Raw genomic sequence first — 23143 nt, forward strand, 5'->3', positions numbered from 1 at the left:
TTTGTTGTAGAATCTTGAGCATTACTTTACTTGCATGGGATATTAAGGCAATAGTTTGATAATTACTGCATTCCCTGGGATCCCCTTTCTTTGGAATTGAAATGTATATTGAACACTTCCAGTCTGTGGGCCATTGTTTAGTTTTCCATATTTCTTGACAAATGTTTGTCAAAATGTGGACAGATTCAGTCAGTGGCATCACTAGTGGGAGTGCGGGGGGGTGCGGACCTCTGGTGCGCGCCCTCCCAGGGGCATGGACGGGTGGCTGGTATCACGCGCGCACACTCACCACACGCTCCTGGCTGACGGTGGAAGGCCCGTCCAGGCTTCACCGCCAGCGAGTGGGTGCCTGCTTTCGGCACATACCGGACTGGGTCCCGGGGGGCCCTTGGTGAGACCCCAAATCTTGTGCTGAGCCGCACGCATCTGTGTGAGGCCAGCCACCCCCATCCATTCCCCTGGGAGGGTGTGCGCCGGAGGGGCACCCAGCCGGAGAAGCAGGCCTGGGAACGCCAGCACGCCTCCCTCGCCCCACCGATGCTGCTCCCAGTCTCGCCCGCCCGCCTGTGTGCCTCCGAGGAGGAGTTAGCTGCTCTGACCGACCCGGAGCGCTTCTTGGCTCCTTTGCTGGGCAACGGTGCGGGGTGGGGCAGCTCTGGGTGTCACCTCCCTCATGGTGTCACCCGGGTGCGATCTGCACCCCCCGCATGCCGGTAGTGACGCCCCTGGATTCAGTCTCAGTAGCTTGTAGCAACTCTGTTGGTATCCCATGTTTTCCTGGTGATTTGTTTCTTCCAAATATTTTAAGAGCAGCTTTCCCCTCACATTCTAAAATTTCTGGTTCTTCATCATACGGTTCTTCCATGAATGAATCTGTCATCCTGGCGAATTCTTCAGTGTATTAAGAAGACCTTAGCTGTTGCAATAGGAGGGAAGGTGTGACCAGTAGAGGGCAGAGTCGCTTCAAAACACAGCCAGAAGAACTATTTTGATTGTGTACCCACAGCCCAAGTTGGTGTGAAGATGGCTTGAAGAAAAAATGCATCCGATCTCAAAAATCCCAGATTTTAAAATGAGGCAGAGCATAATGAACATTGTGTGTACCGGAATTAAAAAAAAACAGAGGAGGAGAACCTATGAAGCTGTAAGTGTGTCTGCAGTCTAGTAGAGAGAAGATTCTGGCCCTTTCTTTTCCTAGGATGGTATTCATTTCCTAGGGTGGTATTCATTGGTGTTCCTACTCAGAGTAGACCCATTGGAGTTAATAGAGATGACTAACTCAGGTTCATTAACTTCAATGGGTCTACTCTGGTAGGACTTAATTGAACACAACCCATCTTGTACTCTTTTGGGAGGTCCTATTTTGCTTCTTAGCTACAAAGTGTCTAAATTTTAGTTTCAGACTTAGGAAATATTTTAGTACTCTTTATTAGGAAATATGGAGATATATTACACATTGGGAGTGCAAGGTAGTAGAAGAAACTATCCATCTCTTCCTTGCCATATCTGAAGCACATACTCATACCATGTTATTGCACATGCCGTTCAAATATATTTTAATTATTATATTTATATCCTACTGTTCCTCCAAGGAACTCAGTGAAGCATGCACAGTTCTTCTTCCTCTTTATCCTCACAACAACCCTGTGATTGGCCAAGGTTTATTGAGTTTCATAGCTGCGTGGGGTTTTGAATCACTCCTAGTTGAACACTCTTAACTATTTATCAGATTGTCTTATAGTCTGTCATGTGAACCTTTGCTCTGTCTTGCCATCCTATCTACACAACCCCTGCTTTTCAGTTCCAATGGGTCAAATATTTATTAAATTTATATCCTGCCCTTCCTCTCAGAAGAAGCCCAGGGCGCCAAACACAAACACCCTAAAACATCTTAAAAACAAGACTTTCAAACATATTAAAATAAAACATCTTTTAAAACATATTACAACAAAACATCTTTTTAAAAACCAGTTTTAAAAACATATTAAAAAGCAATTCCAACACAGATGCAGATGGGAATAAGCTCTCTACTTAAAAGGCTTGTTGAAAGAGGAAGGTCTTTGGTACATGCCAAAAATATAACAGAGATAAGTGGTGGACTCAGGGCTGTGTGACCTGGATGCTCTGCCTTGTGCACTTTGTTTCTAAGCATGTTTTTTCAAAACTAAGTAAGTGTGCTTACTAGGATTGTATCGACTAATACAGGAACCTGTGGTCCTCCAGATGTTGTTGGACTGCAACTCACATCATTGGCTATGTAGGCTGGGGCTGGGAGTTGGAGTTCAGTGTGATGTTCCTGTATTAATGTATATATGGTAAGTGCTGTTTGTATAGAAGATATGTGGTAAGTGGAATGCAAGAGGAGGGGGGAGTAAATGAGCAGTAGAATGCTGGATGATTGGCTGAGTGTTTGGATGGCTGAGAGTACAAATGGAAGGATGACAGTTGAATCTGGGTGGATGTTAGTGGGTTGTTTTGGTGGAGTTTGGAGGTGGGTGTGAGTTGGTGTATGTCAGGAGAGTGTGGAGAAAGAGGGAAGTGGAGTTCGGAATAGTAATAAGTCAAATATCACAGTAATAGATGAAACCATAAGCTTCTAGATCATTATCAAAGTTATCTTGTTATTAATGTTATTTAATAAATACTATTTTGGTTTACCGAAGGCCTGATCCTTGGCTGGGGTTTCACAGACCAGAAGGGAGGGTAAGGTAATAACCAAGGCTGAAGGGAAACAGTAACAAATGGTGGCAGCGGTGAAGAGGAGAAGATAACATTATAAGTATCCAGAGCAACCCCGAGTTATGAGTTATCTGCATTGATACAAGGGGGTTGGGAACAGCATAGGCACGCAGTCACGAATGTAACCGGATAGAGAGACTCAGGCAAGGTCTCTGGGAACATTGGTTGTAGAACGTGACTGGTGGTGCTGCCTAGCAGGGGGATCTATTGAGATCTGTGCTAGAGCGGAGAGAGAAACCATAAAAAAGGACAGTCCGGACTGGTGGAGTCCCTGGTGGTGCCTAGTGAAAGGCAGTAGCCACGAGCAGGTAGTTTAGTTTAGTTTAGTTTAATTTCATTTATAAACCGCCCATAGCCAACGGCTCCCTGGGCGGTGTACAACATAAGATAATACAATAAATCAACAAAAATCACGAAATATAAAAATACAGATACATAATAACAATAATGTAATATTAAGATCACTAAACCATTAAAACATTAAAATACTTTAACATGAATTAAAATGCCTGGGAGAATAGAAAGGTTTTAGCCTGGCGCCGAAAGGATAACAACGTAGGCGCCAGGCGTACCTCCTCGGGGAGACTATTCCACAATTCGGGGGCCACCACCGAAAAGGCCCTGGATCTTGTCACTACCCTCCGAGCTTCTCGATGAGTTGGTACTCGGAGGAGGGCCTTAGATGTCGAACGAAGTGCACGGGTAGGTTCGTAGCGGGAGAGGCGTTCCATCAGGTATTGCGGACCCGCACCGTGTAAGGCTTTATAGGTCAATACCAGCACCTTGAATCTAGCCCGGAAACAAATCGGCAACCAGTGCAAATGGGCCAGAACAGGTGTAATATGTGAGGACCGATTGGTCCTCGTCAACAGTCTGGCTGCTGCGTTTTGCACTAGCTGCAGCTTCCGAACCGTCTTCAAGGGCAGCCCCACGTAGAGTGCATTACAGTAGTCCAATCTAGAGGTCACCAGAGCATAAACAACTGAGGCGAGGTCGTCACTGCCCAGATAGGGGCGTAGTTGGGCTACCAACCGAAGGTGGTAGAACGCATTCCGAGCCACCGAGGCTACCTGAGCCTCCAATGACAAGGAAGGATCGAAAAGAATCCCCAGACTACGAACCTGCTCCTTCAGGGGGAGTGTAACCCCATCCAGAACGGGATGAACATCCACCATCTGTGCAGAAAAGGCATTCACCAACAGCGTCTCGGTCTTGTCTGGATTGAGTTTCAGTTTATTAGCTCCCATCCAGTCCATTATTGCGGCCAGGCAACGGTTCAGCACATCAACAGCCTCACCTGAAGAAGATGAGAAGGAGAAATAGAGCTGCGTGTCATCAGCGTACTGATGGCAACGCACTCCAAAACTCCAGATGACCGCACCCAGAGGCTTCATGTAGATGTTGAAAAGCATGGAGGACAGAACCGATCTCTGAGGGACTCCACAATGGAGAGTCCAGGGTATCGAGCAATGCTCCCCAAGCACTACCTTCTGGAGACGATCCGATCTGTCTGATAGGAACCTGACAGGGAGAGCCAGGGAAGGGCATCACATTCAGCAACATCTGAAGAGCCACAGGTTCACCAACAGTGCTCTAGCAGATGTTTAAAAGTGAAAGAACTGTCTGTGCTTTAGTTGTAGTAGAGTGAGGTTGTAGTTGGAATAGTGTTAGTTGTAGTAGTTTGTTCCTGGCCAGATCTCATTCATAGTCTCCACACTGAATTTTGGAGCTACTCCAAGTCCTGCTTCAACATGAGCTCTGAACAGACCTTCTATGACAGCTGAGGGGGGGGGGAGGTACCTGTGATAATCTAGAACAGATGTTGCTGGACAAGCTTCCATTATATTCAACCATTGACCATGATAATTGGGCCTGATGGAAGTTAAGTTAGAGTCCTGCAACATCTGGAGAGCTACAGGTTCCTCACCACTATGCTAGAGCTTAATTTGTAGCAGGGCTCGGTTGCAGAGCTTGTAGTTAATACTAGGGTTCAGTCCTGTAACACAATACTGGACTTCCTTGTCTCTGAGGATATGCAGAGTGCTTTCTCTTTTCACTGTTTATTAGTCATCTCCATAGATATCTGGACCTAGAGAGTAGATCTACCTACGGTAGCCCTGAGCTCTTGCTACATCTCTTTTAGTAATTAAAGCGCTGCCCTCCTTCTCACGTTTTCAGCGGCTGTAGTGAAACCATTCAGAAACCCTCAAGCCAAACTGAGGATGGGCAGGTTTCGTCGCCACTTCTGCGCAAGCTCTGTTTGAACCGCGCGTGCTCAGTACCAGTAAGGTGCTGCCTCTGCCCAGAGCCGCTTAGTCAGTCGAGCTGAGCGGTTGAGGCGTCGAAGGGAGCTGCTCCGCTAGCTGAGGGAGAAGAACGACGGACGGAGCTGTACGATGGAGCCGCGGGCCTGCCCAGGACAGCGAACAGCCGGCGGCGGAGGCAGCAGCAGCAGCAGCAGCAGCGGCGGCCCTTGAAGGCGGGGAGGACGTGGGAGCCGCGGAGGCCGCCCCGGGAAATGGCCACCGAGCCCTGGCGCTGTGCAAAAAGCAGGGAGGCCGAGCGGCTCCCTCGGGGCGTCAAGGTGGACGTACTTCCGAGCTCGGTAGCGACAACATTGGCAGAGGACGGAGGCGAGGAGGGAGGGAAGGTCCGGCTCCTCAACGGCTGTGTGCCGCTCTCCCATCAGGTGGCCGGGCACATGTACGGGAAGGATAAGGGCGGTAAGTGACAGGCGGGCGGAGGGGTAGGGCAAAAGTTGGCGTAGTCGTCCCCCTACTTTGGGTCTGCGTAGGAAGCGGAGAGGGAAGATTGGTCTCTCACGCTGCGGGCATGGGAGTGCGGGGGCGGCGCCAAAAAAGGAGCCCCCCCCAAAGTATATTTCGTGCTCTTAGAAATATACTTTGCGGGTTCTGTGTCCAGACCTCACCCAAGTTGTTTTGGCTTGGCCCCTGTAATTATGATAAAGGGTGGCTTGACGGACCCGAGTAACCTTTTTCCTGACTTGAATCTGTTCACAATAAAAACTAAAACCCACTTTGTTTTTTTGCTTTGAGTGTTTTTTCCTCTCTTCTAGGCTTCCGTGTGTGTGTGTTTTGGGGTGAATGGGAACAAGTGCTATAGTGCTTAATAATATTAGAGTGAGTTTTATTTACTTACCATATTTGTGATCTAAATGCCAAAGAGTTCAGGGTGATGATATACGTGAGTTACTTATTCCTTCTTTCTGATAATGTTAGTTGTGAGTGTTGCAAACGTAGGATTACTTAATTTTATCTTCCTCCAGAATCCCATAAGAGACTGCTCATTCTGAGGCCTTCCACTGACTTTTATGGCTGAGTGGGGATTTCCACTTAGGTTTTCCCAGTCTACCTACACAAGGCCCTGGTCCAGTTGAGAGTGACTACTGACAGAGGCTTGATACTTACCTCTGGTCATTTAATATTATGTTTTTAATTGTAAGCCATCTTGAGTAATACATATGTATTACTCAACCATGCCGCCCAACAAGATCAGCCACACAGGACCTTCTCTCAATCCCGCCAACTAAAACAGCTAGGTTGGCGGGGACAAGAGAGAGGGCATTTTCAGTGGCGGCCCCCACTCTCTGGAACTCCCTCCCGTATGACCTTCGACATGCCCCTTCCCTGAATGTATTCCGCCAAGCTTTGAAGACCTGGCTCTTCAGACAGGCCTTTGGGACTTGCGGGGAGGGTTAAATTTTTACGACCAATAGCCTACTACTCTGTACTGGAACTGTTTTATTGTTTTATTGTTATATTGTATTTTATGATGTATTTTATTATGATGTAATGTATTGTTGTTAAATTGTACGTCGCCTAGAGTGGCCATTGGCCAGATAGGCGACCCACAAATTAAATTATTATTATTATTATTATTATTAGAAGGGCAAGCTGTGTGTATGTCGGTATGTATGTGATATCTGAACATGGTGTTCTAAAATGGATTTTGAAAAGCAAAATTTTAAGGTTTTTGAAGTTCAAAAAGTCAAATTAATGTAAAACCCGGATTTGGTTTTATCTTTATGATTACATGTAGTGGTATTCTGGTACCTGTACTTGTATACACTTGGTAGTTTCCAGTAACAAAATCTCTTCTTTTCTGAGCATATGCTAGTGGAGTAATGCTGGAATAACACAACATTTTCCTTTCTAGCAAACTGTTTAAATCTCTCGTGATGGCTCCTTTATTGTGTCTACTGCTACACATTCTTTGGGGGGTTTTTTTGGCCTTCAATAATGTGACCTCCCTGTTCTTTTTAAACCTTTAGGGATTTATAGAAGGTTCTTCTTTTTCTTATTGATACCCAAATATGTACTCTTAATCTGATGTGCTTTTGTAGGGTTAATGTTTATGAAGAGAGAGTTTTGAAGGTGGAAAAATGAACTATCTCTCCCTTTCCTGCCCCCACAACAAACAAAAATCAAACAGTATATGTAGGGTTGTCAAAAAGATGCCAGGGATTCAATTCCAAAAGAGGTTATTTGGTTAACAGAGAGATCTCTTGTTGTGGGGTTCTAAAGGAAACAAACTGCATGAGGAAGAAACACACTGATCTACTCCTGCTTTGAGTAAACATAAAGTTTGGTATTCATTAGGGAGAAATTTCATCACTCTGCAGAAAATGTGTTATCCTAATCACGTTCTGTGTTGTGGGAAATGGACATGGATGGAAATGAGGAACGGGGAAAACTGATGAGTGAGTACAAGAAGGAACTTTAAAAGATTATGCCATTTAAAATTATTTAGTTAGTAAATAGGGTTTATATGTGCATATAAATGTGCATATAAATGTGTCTTCTCAAGAGAAAGTTTCTGGTTAGTCTATTTTTCTTGTCTAATTATTTTCTTCTAGTCTTTGGATTAGATAAATCAGACAGACAGCCAGTATTGGACAGATACACGTGCGCTGAGCCTTAGGTGTTTGAATATATTATATGCTTGTCCACACACCAGCTCAGGTAGGGGTTTGTAAAGTTGCTTAATACAACTCTGTGTGAGACACTGAGCTGGTATCAAGTAAGGCCCTACCTGGGTTGGGGAGGGCCTGCTTTTTGTTTTTAAGATATTGTATTGTCCTAGATGGAGGTGGGTGAATGAGCTATCTTACAAAGATAGTTTGTAATCCACTTAGAGATTTTTTCAGAAATGTAAAATATATATATATAAAGTGGGGTACTATTGCTGAGGAGGCCCTCTGGTGAGTCAATAGATCACCTTAACTTGGTTGATGAGGGCACTCCCAGAAGAGTCTACCTAGCTGGCCTTACTGCCTGCACAGGGTTATATGGAGAGAGGTGTTTTTTCGATACCGAGATCCTAAACCATTTAGGACTTTAAATGTTAGAACTAAAGCCATGAATTGAGCCTAGTGATAAACAGGTAGCCAGGGCAGGCCTGAGAACCAGTGTTACATGATCACATGCAGACATACCCAGCTATGCTCTCCAAACCATCCTCAAAGGCAACCCTGTGCAAAGTGAGTTGCAGTAATCCAACCAGAAGATTTACTAGTGTGGGGATGACTGTGGCCAGGTTCTCCCTGTACAGGAACAGTTGTAGGTGGTAAACCAGTCAGAACTGGAAAAAGGCACTCCATGCCATTTCAGACTGCACACCTGATCCTTCAGCGGGAGTGCAGCTCCATCTAGAATGGCCACTTTCCTATTTCCTGGACACAGGAACTACCAATCCACAGTACGTCTGTCTTGTCAGGATTCAGTTTTAGTTTATTAGCCCTCATTCAACCAAATACTATCTCTAGGCACTGCTCCAACACATGCCCAGCTTCACCTGATCCAGTTGGCAAAGAGAAACAGAGCGGAATGTTTTCTGTATATTGATGATATCTCACTCTAAAGACTGTTCTCAGTGGCATCATATAGATGTTAAAGAGCACAGGGGGACAAGATATGTTGGTAAATATAGCCTCAAATCACAGTTTGCAACCATGGTTGTTATGGATTTACTAAATATTGTTGGCTAAACCACACATGCACTTACCATAGTAAGCTCTGAAACAGAAAGACAGGAGATGATGTGTGAATGTGTAGGGAAGAGTCTCAAAAGGCAGAGATAAGATTTGAAACAGTGACTTCGCTGGTTACAACTCTTATGCCATATGCCCCTTTCTTCAGTTGCTCTTGGTCCAGAGAAAGTGACTGCAGTTGAGCATATTTGCTGCTTTGTGTTGCATAATCACTTTTGTACTCACACGTTTTGAGTTCAGACAGTTGTTAAAATCTGTTTCTTCCATTTGTGCACTGTGCTTTCTTCCAGGGAACTCATATCAGTGTGTGCTAGCCTCCAAACAATGTTGCGAATCAGGTTAAACTGAGAGATGGTGATTTGCAAGTCTGAGCAGAAATTTGAAACTGGACCTTAATACATGTCCAGGCTCCACACTTAAATATTGATCCAAATTATGTTCTTTCATATATATCTTTCCCTTTTTTATAAGATGCAATTGTTCCTTTTTATACAGGTAACCCATGAAACACAGTCACAAAAACATAGGTTCAAATGAAACAGCATAAAGAAAGCGTTTAACAAGAATGCCAGTTTTCTATTGAAAGGATAGCATTTTAAGTGAGAACATAGGGCTCATCCAGACAACTGCAAAATGTGTGACACGCCCGCTATGTGTGTTCATTATTTTTCAGTCGTCCAAATGACATCTCGTGCTGCTGCGCATTTTCGCGGGTTAAATCCGCTCCTTGCAATACTGGCAAAAATGCGATTTGCTGTTTAAAATCGGGAATCATCCGCTGTGCCTTCAGGAGTTAGGATGCAATATTGCGGACTTTACAGCTGATGGGCGGTTCTTGGGCGTTTCCCCTTGCCCCTTCTCCTCATTCCAGCCAATCACGTATCTGCACTTTTGCGCGTGTGAGAGAATAAGCCCGGGAAAATTGAACCAATCATCGCAATGGTGGGGTGTTGGGGGGGTGTCTGCAACTACTGCGCAGATGCATTTTGTTCTTTGCCAGCCTGCAAACTGGGCGGCCGCTCTGGGTGAGATCTGCAAGGCACAGCAAGCGAGAAAGGGGGTGGTGGTCGAAAGCTTTGTCAATTTTATTCTACTTGCTGGGGGTTTTGCTTCAAATCAGAAAAGCATACATTCCTTTAAGTGTAATATCTGGAATACAAACATGAAAAGAGCTTCTGGTCGGTTTCAAGCCTTCTCTGGAAAGCTTTATCAATTTCATTCTCAGTGGGAAGGAAAGGGAGAAGGGGGGGTGACACGTTTCTTGCTTTTTTGGAGAAATAAGTGCAGTTGCCAGCATGTGTATCTCCTTAAATATCAATAAAGGCAGAAAAGCATACATTCATTTAAGCATAATATCACAAATACAAACAAGGCAGGCGTGAAACCGACCAGCAGCCTTTCCTTCCGAGGCGAGAACTCCTTTACAGCCATATTGTGCTTTGTTGCAAAGGGGGAGAGGAGCATACGTATTTTTTTTGCTGACCAATTGGTTGATAGGGGGAGGTTTTAGAGGCGGAGCTTGGAAAAAGCAAAAAGAATGTAGGGGTCTTACTGCTGCGGGTGCTAAAAAGTGTTTTTTTAATTGGGAAAGAGTGAACTAAAAGGCAAAGTGAGGACTATCAGATGACAAACCGGATATGGAAACCGTGGATTATCCCGCTCCGTTTGGATAAACATAGACTGATTAGTAGCTGTCTTCATGAGTAACCTTCCTCATCAACTTCTGCTTACACTGATATTCTTCTTAGGTCACAGTTTCTCTCTAGGTTAAAAAGGTACAGTAGGGCCCCTCTTTATGGCAATTTGCTTTACAGCGCTTCGCTAATGCAGCAGTCTCAGTTAGATGCAATTAGACTAAAGCCCCACTCGTATGGTGCTTGTTCCGCTTTTATGGTGGTTTTTGGGCGTCGCGCGCCATTCTATTCAATGAGTTCTGCTTTTCAGCGGTTTTCGCTTTTCAGTGGGGGTCCAGAACGTAACCCACCATATGAGTGGGGCCCTACTGTATGTTATGGAGAACTATCCCTGTTGCAGTCAGTCTCGGGGACAACAAATCTGCATTTATGTTGATTTGGGAGCTATAAACATGGAATATGGGAAGCTTAGGTTTAAGGACTTGGGCATGTACATGGTAGTGGATGAAGAATTTAGCTTCTTGAGAACATTGGATATTTTTTTTAAAGCATTTTCTAACCTTTGTCTACAAAGATAGATTTTAAAATGGATGCTCAATGTCTTTTAGAATCTCAGAACCCAAAGTGGTGGCTGAACAATATTTCTAGTAGTTAAGGATGAGACTTTTGTGACCTGCCTAGTGCCTGACTAGAAAATCCAGAATAAATATTTAAGATAAAAAAATGCAGATCTTCACTTGCATAACTTAGGCAGATCACAAGATTGATTTTTTAAATTCTTGATGCAGATCTAAGGTTACCTTGATACAGAATTTCAGGGTTTCTTTTTTAAAGTGCAGAGTGCCCACAACCCTACCTATATTAGTGTAACTGTATATTCTTATGTTTGTTCCTAGTATTCCTTATCTCTCTGTTCTCCCTACTACTTCTGACTGACTTGCTGCTGACATTTAGAATATAAACTCCTTGGGGCAGGAACTGTTTTCCCTAGTTGCTGGTGCACACATAGTAGAATCTCCTTAGCTGATTTCAAATGGAGGGGTTCCTATGAGAATTGTTTCCTCCAGTATAGGCATAGGTTGTTCTGACATGTGATCTGATTACTTTAAAATTCGTAGTGAAGGGATTGTATAATAGAGGTGGGAAGGTGTAAACACTCATATTTTGTTGGTTTGATAAAGCGGGTTTGATTGTGGCTTCACCCTGGATTGTATAATGGGAACAACTTGTGCAGTTATAACACAAATAACTATTGCTCATAATATTTTTTTCTGTTGCACCTGGAAGCTAAAATTTTCACTGTGCTTTGACTAACAAAGTCCAAAGGCTGACCTTTATAACTATAGTATAACTATTACATTAAAATATAAATCTTGGTTATTTTTTAACTAATGAAATGAACATTCAGTGCAGATTAATTCTTGAAAGTGTGGCTGTTGGGCCAATCTGGCAATCTGCTACATGAAAGTCTTCTGATTAACATGGTGAAAAAGCTTAAAAAGAAAAGTAGGATAAAGCTTGTGGCAGCATGTAAGTTTCAAAATTTGCTTATTGATATTGTTGCAGCACCTGTTATAGAAATTCATGTTGGGCTCATATTTTTATCTTTATTTTTCCTCTGTAGGTATATGCAAAGTACTGTTGTCCTAATGATAATATTGCTGCCCAGTAATTTTTGTGGATTTAGACATTCCTCCTCAGTGTTGAAAAGTTGTACTCTGACCCTTTTTTTAAAGCCATAATGAAAACAAAGTCAGGGTCTCAATAATTAGACCTATTCAGATTCTATTCCTAAAATATGCAAAATTTAAAATACATAATGTCATGCTTTTAGTCTATGCAGTAGATTTAGGTTGCCTTCTTGCTTGCAAATTATGAACTTGGTTTTTCCTGTGAGGTGTACTTACAAAATATTCTATAAAGACTTGCTTAGCATCTCTGGTGTGGCAAAGAATTAGTTTGCAAAGTAGCAGCAGATTTTAAAAAGTTCATTCTTGATGTGTGTTTCAGATTTTTCAAGGCTTATGAAGATCAAAGAATGCAGTTTGCTGGGTTAAAGCAAAGCACTTTGCATTGCTCTTTGCAACCAATAATGGTCTTTGAAAGTTAATTAGTTAAGTGGTGATTAGCTTGCAAATTATATGAAGCAGCAAATTGTTTTGCCTTGATTTAGCAAGCTTTGTTCTTGGACAAACTTACTCCACAATAACATTATTCAGTAAATGTGATGTTCAGAATTAAGATTCTGTTTTGGTGATGGAAAAATAGAGAAATTACCTGTAAAATCTGTTAATCTCTTGCTCCATATTTGGCCTGGTTCGCACAAAACACTAAGCCAAGGTTTAATAAACTATGTCTTAGTGTTGCATGAACCATGCCCAGCAGCTTTACTATGGTTTCTTTGCTCATGAACTTTGCTTTGTTTTGAACTCAGCACCTTCCTTAACCATAGTTTGTTTGGTCACCCCACCCCAGTTGCTGATCAAGGTGCAAAGGCATGAGACGAGCATGTGGAAAAACCCCAAATTTTGGAGCAACAAGCCATAGTTTGTCTGTAGGGCAACGCATGGTTAACTACTGAGTTGTTAAACAAACCATGCTTAGCATTATGTGTGAACCAGGTCAATGTGTAAAAGGCTTGCTTGGTCTGCAGGATGGATGCCAGACTCTAAAGGCTTCTAAACACTCAATTTGCTCATTGTTAAGAGATGTCTCTCCTCTTTAGTCTTTCCCCTGAGCCTTCTAGATAGTCCAGGAAAGCAGCATGTGCCCAGTATGTTAGAAATACAGAAACCCTGTGGGCTGAAAGTGAAGGTTTATTTTCCCTGTTTTATAGACTTCATTGAAAGAAAGTGGTTTCATAATTCACATTAACTCTCTTCTTGGGCCACTTTTGTCTTTAGAACTGCTAGTATATATGCTAGATTCTGTTCTTATAGTTTGCCTCAAAAACATAAGCATCTGTAGATGAGGACAAATTTATTTTTTGTTACCCAGGCATTTTGCAGCATCCTGACGGCACAGTCCTCAAACAATTACAGCCACCACCTCGAGGGCCCAGAGAACTAGAGTTCTATAACAAGGTAAGTGTTTTCTAATTCATCCTTTAACTATCTGAAGTTACGTCATCATGCTGAGTTGAACCACCGCTCTGTGTAGCTATCACTGGGAACATCTGCGTGTAACTTTACTATCCCAACTCAGCATGTAAGCTGCAAACTCTCAAGATGGTATTCTTGGTCGGTGCTGGAGACTGATTAAACATGTGGACACAACCTTTGGACCTAAATATGTAAGGCTTCTGTAGATTACAAGAAGCATTGAAACAGCTTCTAAAGTATTGTTATGTAGTCAGGTCAGATGTAACTGGTGAATCTATGAATCTGCAAACTTTGGCTGGTCTTGTTTATAATAGTCAGAGCACAATCATAAAAATCCCCTGGATTCACTCCCCAGCTCAGAAGAAAACTGGAACCTGACCATTTCACATTGTGTTTGGGAGGCATTTGGAACATCTCAGAAGTGCAACACAACATAGACAAGCTTGGGAGTAGCACTTGTTAGAAGAGAGAAATGTTTGCCACAGCAAGCAAATTTTTAGACTTAGTGACCTGTGCCCATACCATTCTCTGAGCAGCTGATGTTTTTGACTTGCCTTCAAGAACAATTCCGCACAGAGTTATGTGTTGTGCTTTAACTTTGAGGTTATGAAGGTATTAATGGCAGTTTCTAGTTCTGAATCTCCAGGGTGCTGCTACAGGGAATCAGGCAGTTTCCCCCCTGTTTTGATCCTCACCCTCTTGAATTAGCTTTCTGCTGAAATTTACCTTAGTCCATCACTTCTGAAGTTTAGCAAGTTCTGTAAAATGTTTTTATTCATGCATGCACTTGTATTGATAGAACATTAGTTTTGCTTTTAATTGATTATATATAATTAGTCTTTTAATTTATGTGGATTTTTAAATGATAGGTTATGTAGAGTAGCACGAAGTAGGTGGGATAACTTTATACAATGGATCCTGGGTTCAGATTCCATCACAAAGACTATTATGAGTGCCAGTGTAGTGTGTCTGAGCACATGTGGAGTGCAGCGTTCTTGCCACTGTGTGTTAGGTGCCCCACACATCTTGAATTAGGGAGTATCTGTATGAAAGATGTAACTTATAGGCAGATTTGAACTCTGACTCATTTTAGAAATTAAACATCTAGTGATATTCAGTGTTAGTCATACTCTGAATAGACCCACTGAAATTAATGGGCTTATTACATAAATGCCTAAATCAGTGGTCATCTTGTCCACACCACAGCCACCATGGTAGTTTTTCCACATGTCTGTCTGGTTGTTGGGCAAACATCCATGTTGTTTTCCTCATTTTTTATTTTCCTCATGTCAGCTGTGATGTGGCACTACTGGCCAGGCCTGGTGCCAGAGGGTGACCAGCCCTGGCTGAGGGTCCCTGAGGGGTCCCTAAAGGGCCCCTCCTTAGGGTGGGAGAGTAGTGCTTCCATTCCACCATCTGCAGCAGCAATAGCTCCCGACCCTGCCGTGGATCACAGAGAGGGAGCTCCTAGGCACCACCACCCCAATATAGGCACTGCAGGCTTCAATAAACCTGCATGCACGCCCCACCTACCTCTCCCATCCCTGTGAATGACATGCATGCTGTGTGCGCAAGCCTGCCATCAACCAAGTTGGCGACAGGGGCTTCCCGAAGGGGCTGACACTACTGCCACCATCTTGGTTGATGGCAGGCATGCATGTACAGTGCACACGTCATTCGTAGGGATGGGAGAGGTAGGTGGGATGTGCAGGCAGGCTTTTTAGCCCCGTGCTGCCTGTATGGGGGGTTGGGCTACAGTGCTTCGGGCCCAGGTTAGGCTGGTGCTCAAGGGCCTAGTCATGCCTGGCACCAGCCCTGCTACTGGCAACTGCCCCAGCTGATTTGATTAACAAAGGGGTTATCTAAGCACGAAGGTAGGAAAAGTGGCTTATGGATGGAAGAGGGAGTGGTGCACTGTACCAAATTATATCTGATATTTGAATAACAGTCTCTTTAATTGTTCATTAGGGTGCTAGAATATTCCTGCTGCCCTGTTTTCTTGAAATCATGTTGTACAGGAAGCCAGGGGTTGTGTAACTAGTAGTTACTGGATCTCATGGCATGGGTAATGCATCATAGAAGTTAACTGCAGGTAGTAAATAAAGCAAAATTAATACTTAAAAATTGTAGACTCCTTTCTTTAGTAAATTATGATGTTCTTTTGAGTTGCAGGGTGTGTATTGTGTGCTTCCCATCAGAGTTGTGTACAGTAACATTTGTGTGCATGTGGAGAGAAAATGTAAATAGTTCATTAATGAAAGAGCTCTTGAACAGCTTGTGCTGAAACATTCAGTTGCAAATGATTCCATACCTTGTTAAGGCCAAAGGCAATGTGTGATCCCCATTTAGGAATGGTCTCACACAACAGAATATTTTTTCACACTCTATGATTTCTTCAGTGTAAGTAATTTGATTATCATACCACTTCTGTAGTTGGACACCTGTATTGAATTATATTTTTGGAGGGGTGGGACTTGTAAAATGATTTTTTTAAATTTATTATTTGATTTATATCCCACCCTTCCTTCCAGCTGGAGCCCATGAATTAAATCATCATAATTTGTAGTGTGTTAAGAATAATAACATAGAGTCCTAAAATTAACCTATTAGCAAGCTTTAGTTTTTTCCTGACTATACAGGAGACACACAAGGCAGCCTGTATTCTGTGAACTGGTTTCTCTTGGTGACAGCAAATCCAATTCTCTTGGTGACAGCAAGGGTTTGAGGGCAGTTTTGCTTTATAAATATGTATAATGGACAGCAGTAATTTGTAAATCCAGTAACTCAGTTTTATGGTCTTGTTCATTTCCTTTTTCAGTGTAATTTTGTCTCTGAAAAGTACATGTTCAACATTTTGCCTCTGCAGATGTTGTTGGATCAAAACAGTCAAAATTTGATCTGCTGCAGAAACTGCTGCAATCCTAAATTGCAAACTGGTGTCATTTAGAAATTAGTCCTTGTGTTGAGTTGCATGTGAAAGAATTTAATATTTTTTTGTGTTCTTGATTAGTGATATTGTTTGCTATGTGGCTTGGCTGCAAGCTTGTTTTTGCTACAAAAACATGGTCTGTTCATTATACTGAAAATAATATTTCCAGCATAATATTTAATGACAAGTGATGCACTGTGCAAAACAAATAATTGCATCGCTTAAAAATGTATCATCTTTTTGCTGTAGAATTTGTTCATCTTACCTACTTTACAAACGCTGTCAGTGACAAAAAACTGTTAAAAGAAATACAAGTTCTTCTAACGTTGTAGCACCCAAGTTTCACAGTCCACACACATACCCTGCCAAGAAGTCATATTCTAACAGTGGCCACTCCTGTATGTCAAAGATAAACCCACAATGTATAGACTGTGTTAAGAGATCTTGAGTTTACTGAATGCTTTCCAGGGTTATACCAATCCAGTCTAATCTTTTAAAGGCTATTCATTTTAGAAATGTGGGTGGAAATACAGTTGATTAATGCATTGCTAAAAGATGATCCCCCTGATACCTGATTTTGCCATAACTGAAGATGAGAGAGGGTTACCACACTTTTCTTCTCATCCCCCATCCTACCGATGGTATGCATAAGAATGCTTTGATTAGATTAGCTCATGCTGCACATGTTCTCTAAGACGCTCGTGTGCTTTAGTGCCATCAAATTCTATCAGTTTCGGTTCTGATTTTTTTGGTGGTGAAATGCTGTAACCTATATTGTTTATAAGACATGAGAGCTGTCAAACTGTTGGGCACAGTTATATCATTTACACTGTTTCATTTCTAATTGGATATTCCTCTGGGTGTAAGGTTTTAAACACACAGAACTTATAATTATCCAAATGTAGCCTGCCAAAGGAAGGAAATGGGTGGTTTGTTGCAGGTTCAAATATATTTCTTAAAATGTCTTTTATTTCAGGTGTATGCTGCTGGCCGTGAAGACTCTGTGATGCTAGAACTCCAAAAATATTTGCCAAAATATTATGGAACCTGGTCACCACCTACTGCACCCAATGGTACTACTCTTAAAACTCACAGTGTGCTAGACACTAATTTTATGGCAACTCTTGTGGAGATGGTTCTGAGAATGCCAGAAATTCAGAACTGCATGGTAAAGCCCTGTCATATAGAACACCATGAAATGATAAAATTATATGCTTTGTTGATGGAAAAATATGGTGTAAATAAGGGCTGCTTTCTGCAAATTAAATTGAATCTTCAGTAAGATTGAATTAGCATATTAAGGTCCGGTGCAGCATTTGTATATCAAAATATGTCTTCAACTGCTCACAGCAGCAGGAGTGCCATTATGATACATTTATATAATTGAATAATAGTATACTGTTATAAATCAAGTTTAAACTCTTACATTCGCAAGGAAAGCAGTATTGCCCATGAACAGATCAACAAAACCCGTTTAGATTTAAGCATGAGCTGTTATATTTAGTTACAGACAAAATAAAAATTGTAGGGGATAAGCCTTGATAGCTCTTGCTTGGGAAGGATGTAATGTGCTATGCACAGCCAATATTATTCAAGTTTTCATTGGGTTATTCATGTTTTTCATACCACTGCTGCTTCTGGCAAGGCTGAGTACTTTTACATGCATATTTACCAGCTGACTCTTACCTTCTTCATAGGTGCGTTGTTAAAATCTATGCATGCTTTTTAAATTTATTTGAGGAAATCAATGCTTTGCCTTTTAAAAATGTGTTTATTTACTTATTAAATTTATATCCCACACTTCAGAAAATTTCTTACAAGGTAGCAAACAACATAAAGTTAAATCAAACATATGACAATTATATAAAACATTCCAATTAAACACAGAAAATTAGTACAGAACACTCACGCATAAAATAGTAAAAAGTAACAACTGGTAAAATAAGCAGCTAAACCATTTCTATAATACAGCTAATCCACAGTCCATCTGGTGAACCACATTTTAACCTTCATTATGCAGATGTTGAGATTTGCTGGTTCTATGCATGCATAACTCTCCTGATCGCTAACCATGATTAAAGGAATCTCGTGTGCGAATCTCCTTGAAGGTCTTTACCACTGTTGTGGGCAATGCGCTTACCTATGGCAAATGTTAACCAGGGCTGGAAGCTAGTTTGTACCCCATGGTTAAGGGAAATATTATTAGCATTAACTATGGTTAAGACTGTTGAAGGAGAGACTGGGAGGGACTCCATGGTTAGAGACACATCTGTCCTGGGGCACTGTGGAATTTTGGCTATCCTTTGCTAGATGGGCTAGATGGACCAATGCTATAAGGTAGCACCTTAAATCCTTGTACTCTTCTTTTTTTAGTTTTAAGGGATAGGATTCTATGCATGGTGGTAGTTGGCTGGAGTCCATTACCAAACATTGGACATTAAAAAAACTAGTGGTGAGCTGAATTACAAAGATTCTAGTTCCCTTACTTTTTCTGTTCCTCCGAGACCTCTCAGGGGGAAAGAATAATCTTATGTCTTGACAGACTTGCTGAAATAATGGATTACGACCATGGCCACCATGAATTTTCTGGTTCACCTGGTCCATTGCAATTTAAAGCATGTTAAGGGGTTTTTATTATGAACTTTTAACATTATATATTTTTCTCAGGATGTTAGTTACAATTTGCTTCATTGAAGGCTGGCTGCCCTAATCAGCTTTACAATGAAGCAAATTGTAACTGACATCCTAAGAAAGCACATGATGATAAAAATTTATAGTAAGCCCTTTTAACAGTGTTTCAAGATGAGAAAAGATATGGTAATAGATACATAATTAAGTACAATCACTGACTAAAAGGAATAATTGGGAATCAGTTTATGATCAATTTACATGTGTATTATATGTAATGTTTTGTATTTTACTTGTTTGTATTTATTGCAAGTCTCCTTTAGACATTTGTGATATAAGGCAACAAACAAACAATAATCATAATATATAAATTTAAAACATCCATCTACCACTGCAAATGTTATTATAATCCCTGTTAAAACAGTCATTAAGAAAGCTAGCAAACCTTGGAAGTTAAAAGTTAGCTATCAGGTGCCTGGGAGTAGAGGTAAGTCTTCACCTGGGTCTCAAAAGATATCCATGTTGGTGCCAGATGGCATTCCACAGTTGATACGGTGGTACTGTGAAGGCCCTCTCTCTTTTGGCAGCCCTCTATATTTTGCTGGAGGGGCACTCAGAGGAGGACCTCAGATGATGCCCTAAGCAAGCATCTGGGTAGGTTCAAAGTGTGAGAGATGTTTCATAATTTATGGAGTTATGTGAATCAGATGCTGCAATTGTGGCAGTGCCAGCTGATGTGTCCGACACAATGTCGAACCCAGTTTTGTGGGATCAGTGTGAGTTAATGTGGCCTGATGATGTGGACAGGATACTGGCAATGATGTGCCAAATCACTTGCTCATTAGTTCCTTGTCCATTCTGGCATATTAAAGCTAGCCAGAGTGTGGTAACTGAATGGGTCAAGGGTGGGTACAAGCAACTTTGTGTGATGAAGAGTTGCCTGCTGCCCTTAAAGAGGTGAAAATGTGTCCACTTCTTAAAAAGCCCACTGTGGACCCAATAGAGTGTAACAACTATAGATGAGTTATCAACACACTTTTCTTGGCAAAGGTGGTGGAGACAGTATTTGTGAAGTGACTGCAGATATTTCCAGATGAAACTGATGATCTAGATCAACCTGCAATCATTTATCATAAGATATCATAAGACAGGCAGGGGAACTGTGACCCTGGTATTTCTGCTCAAACTCTCAGCAGCTTTTGATACCATTGACCATGGCATCCTCCTGGATTGGCTCAGTGGGATTGGTATCAGAGGCACTGTATTATGGTGGTTCCATTTTTTCCTTCAGGGCATGTTGAAAGCGTAGCACTGGGTGAGTGCTCCTCGCCCCCTGGCAGTTGTGCTACAAGGTTCTGCCTCCAGTGCCAATTAACACCTATATGAAGCCATTGTGAGCAATAATAATAATAATAATAATAAATTTAATTTCTGTGTCGCCTATCTGGCCAATGGCCACTCTAGGCGACGTACAAAATCATTAAAATACAATTAATAAAATACAGTGATACAATATAAAACAGTGTAAAATCAATAAATCTACAACAACAGTATTAAAAGAGGGCAGGAGGCATTACAGTTATAGCAGTTAACCCTCCCCAGAAACCCCAAAGGTCTGTTGAAAAAGCCAGGTCTTTAAGGCTTTCCGAAATACATTTAGGGAAGAGGCGTGCCGGAGATCTTGTGGGAGGGAGTTCCAAAGAGTGGGGGCCGCCACTGAGAATGCCCTCTCTCTAGTACCCGCCAATCTGGCTGTTTTTGTTGGCGGGATTGAGAGAAGGCCCTGTGTGGCCGATCAGAACGCTGGTGACATGCAGCCCTGTTTCTCCATAACATCTGAATTGGGAGAGGCTGTAAAAGCTCTGGACCAGTGTCTAGATGCAGTGGTGGATTGGATGAGGGCCACTAAATTGTGTTTGTATCCTAAGAAGACAGAAACGCTTTGGATGGGTGGTTTCCATGTCCAGTAGAAAGGCAAGTTACCCATTCTGGCCAGGTCACACTTCCTCTGAAGGAGCAGTTATGTAGCTTGGGGGTACACCTGGATTCATCTCTGTTACTAGAGGCCCAACTGTTCTCTGTGGCTATGAGTGCCTTTTACCAGCTTTGTCTGGTTTGCCAACTATGGAAGATCCTGGACAGGGATAGCCTGACCTCTGTTGGTAACTGCAGCATGCTCTACGTAAGGTTGCCCTTGGGCCTGGTCTGGAAGCTCCAGCTGGTGCAGAATGCAGGGAACACATAGCTGCCAATATATGGCACTGTGGTTAAAACATTTGCTGTAGCTGCCCCTCTACTATTGAGATGGGTTCAAGGTCCTTGTATTAATTTACAAAGTCCTAAACATCTTAGGCCCAGAGTACCTTAGGTTGCTGAAAACCTTTCTTTGCTGCCAGGTTTATGCAGACAATTAAGAAAAACATTTTCTGTAATAGTCAGCTATTCAGTTATTCATTTTTTTGTTTTTGATTATATAATTGTAAACTGCTCCGATTTTATTTTTTTAAATGAAATTGTGGTATATAAATATTCTTATAAATAAATAAGATATTGGGGTCCTGAGTCATGTCAGTCTTTGTTGGTCAAAATGGTATTTGTAAACTGATACTTAGACCACATCCACACCAGACATTTATTCCCCTTTAAATAGTCATGACTTCCCCCAAGAATCCTGGGACGTGTAGTTTGTGAAGGGTGCTGAGAGTTGGTAGGAGACTCCCTATTCTCCTCACAGAGCTACAGTTCTCAGACTTCTCTGGGAAAAGAGACTGACTGTTAAACCACTCTGACAATTGTAGCTCTGTGAGGAGAATAGCAGTTTCTTGACAGCTCTCAGTGCCCCAAGCTACACTTCCCAGGATTCTTTGAGGGAAGCCATGACAGGTTAAAGTGGAATAAATGTCTGGTGTGGATGTGACCTTGATTTTACTTCTTGTACAGCGGTAGTTTGGGGTGGGGGAGAGGTAGCAGTGGCTTCCTGGTGAAGCAATGTGACAGCAAGGTCAGGGAAGATTTGTTGGTAGAGTACAGGTGTGTGCACACCTGCAGGGCTGCCTCATGGTAACTCCGACCTCACTCACTCACTCACTCACTCACTCACAAAGTCAATGCTGTTCTTATATTCTCTCTCCTGACCTCTAATGAGTAGGTTGGTTAGATTGTGCTATTGATCTGATTTATTCTGAATTGTTAACAGATTTGTACCTGAAACTGGAAGATGTGACACACAGATTTAAAAAGCCATGTATAATGGATGTAAAAATAGGCCAGAAAAGCTATGATCCATATGCCTCTGCTGAGAAGATTAAGCAACAGGTCAACAAGTACCCATTAATGGAAGAGATTGGGTTCTTGGTGCTTGGCATGAGGGTAAGATGTAGTTCTCCATTGGATTGTAAATCTTTTTATGCTCTTGACAACATGTGGACAATTAAAATCATGTTCAGAGGATATTTTCCCCATGAAGAGAGATTTGGAGTGAGCAATGGCTTTGCATGCTTTTTGCCATGCGCTGTTTCTGCTTCCCTTGTTGCAGGGAGATGCAACTGAACTGGGGCAATCTGCATTCACTTCTCCCTGAAAAAAGGAGCAGGCAGAGTTTGGAAACAAAAAGCCTATTCTTGATCTCTCCCTAACTACAATAAACAGCATCTCTCCCAAGATTTTCTAATTTTTTTAATGGAGGGGCCTATACTCTGTCTAGATGTGTCCTTGGGCTTTGATAATGATTTCTTTTAATTTCCTTGATTTTCTTGCACTGCTTTATCCTTCCTCCTTTACCATGCTGGAGTATCAACAGTTCTGCCTCTCACTTCCCATACCTGTGCTCCATTGCAATGTTTTGCTCAATAACATTAAGAAATGGCTAGATTTATTACTTGGTTATTAAGGATCACTGTCAGGTTTGTCCATAGCTTATGAAGCTGGGAATGAGTGTCATGGCTGTATGTTCCCTTTGCCATAGCACAGATCCTGGTTTGCGTTACATCTGAACTGGAGAATTCTAAACAAAAACTTTGAATCTGACCATCCTGTCTTCCACAGTGGCCAACTAGGCATACAGTCTCTGATCCTGAAGGTAGCATGTATCTATCATGATGAG

General features: G+C 42.1%; 1 protein-coding gene across 6 annotated transcripts in view; it reads left to right on the plus strand.

Annotated features, from left to right (window-relative positions):
* The first annotated feature begins 4799 nt into the window (after window positions 1-4799).
* IPMK (inositol polyphosphate multikinase) overlaps window positions 4800-23143 on the plus strand; it is a 61718-nt gene continuing 43374 nt past the window's right edge. For 4 of the 6 annotated variants that reach the window (XM_061635348.1, XM_061635345.1, XM_061635346.1 and 1 more), the window contains exons 1-4: window positions 4802-5462; window positions 13381-13466; window positions 17390-17486; window positions 22238-22410. In XM_061635348.1, the coding sequence (XP_061491332.1) occupies window positions 5258-5462; window positions 13381-13466; window positions 17390-17486; window positions 22238-22410 (561 nt within the window). In that variant the 5' untranslated portion in view covers window positions 4802-5257. Of the gene's footprint in view, window positions 5463-13380; window positions 13467-17389; window positions 17487-22237; window positions 22411-23143 lie in introns of all 6 variants that reach the window. The other 2 variants (XM_061635343.1, XM_061635344.1) reach the window with 1 other exon arrangement.

The sequence above is a fragment of the Rhineura floridana genome, chromosome 7 (assembly GCF_030035675.1).
Source record: "Rhineura floridana isolate rRhiFlo1 chromosome 7, rRhiFlo1.hap2, whole genome shotgun sequence".
NCBI lineage: Eukaryota > Metazoa > Chordata > Lepidosauria > Squamata > Rhineuridae > Rhineura > Rhineura floridana.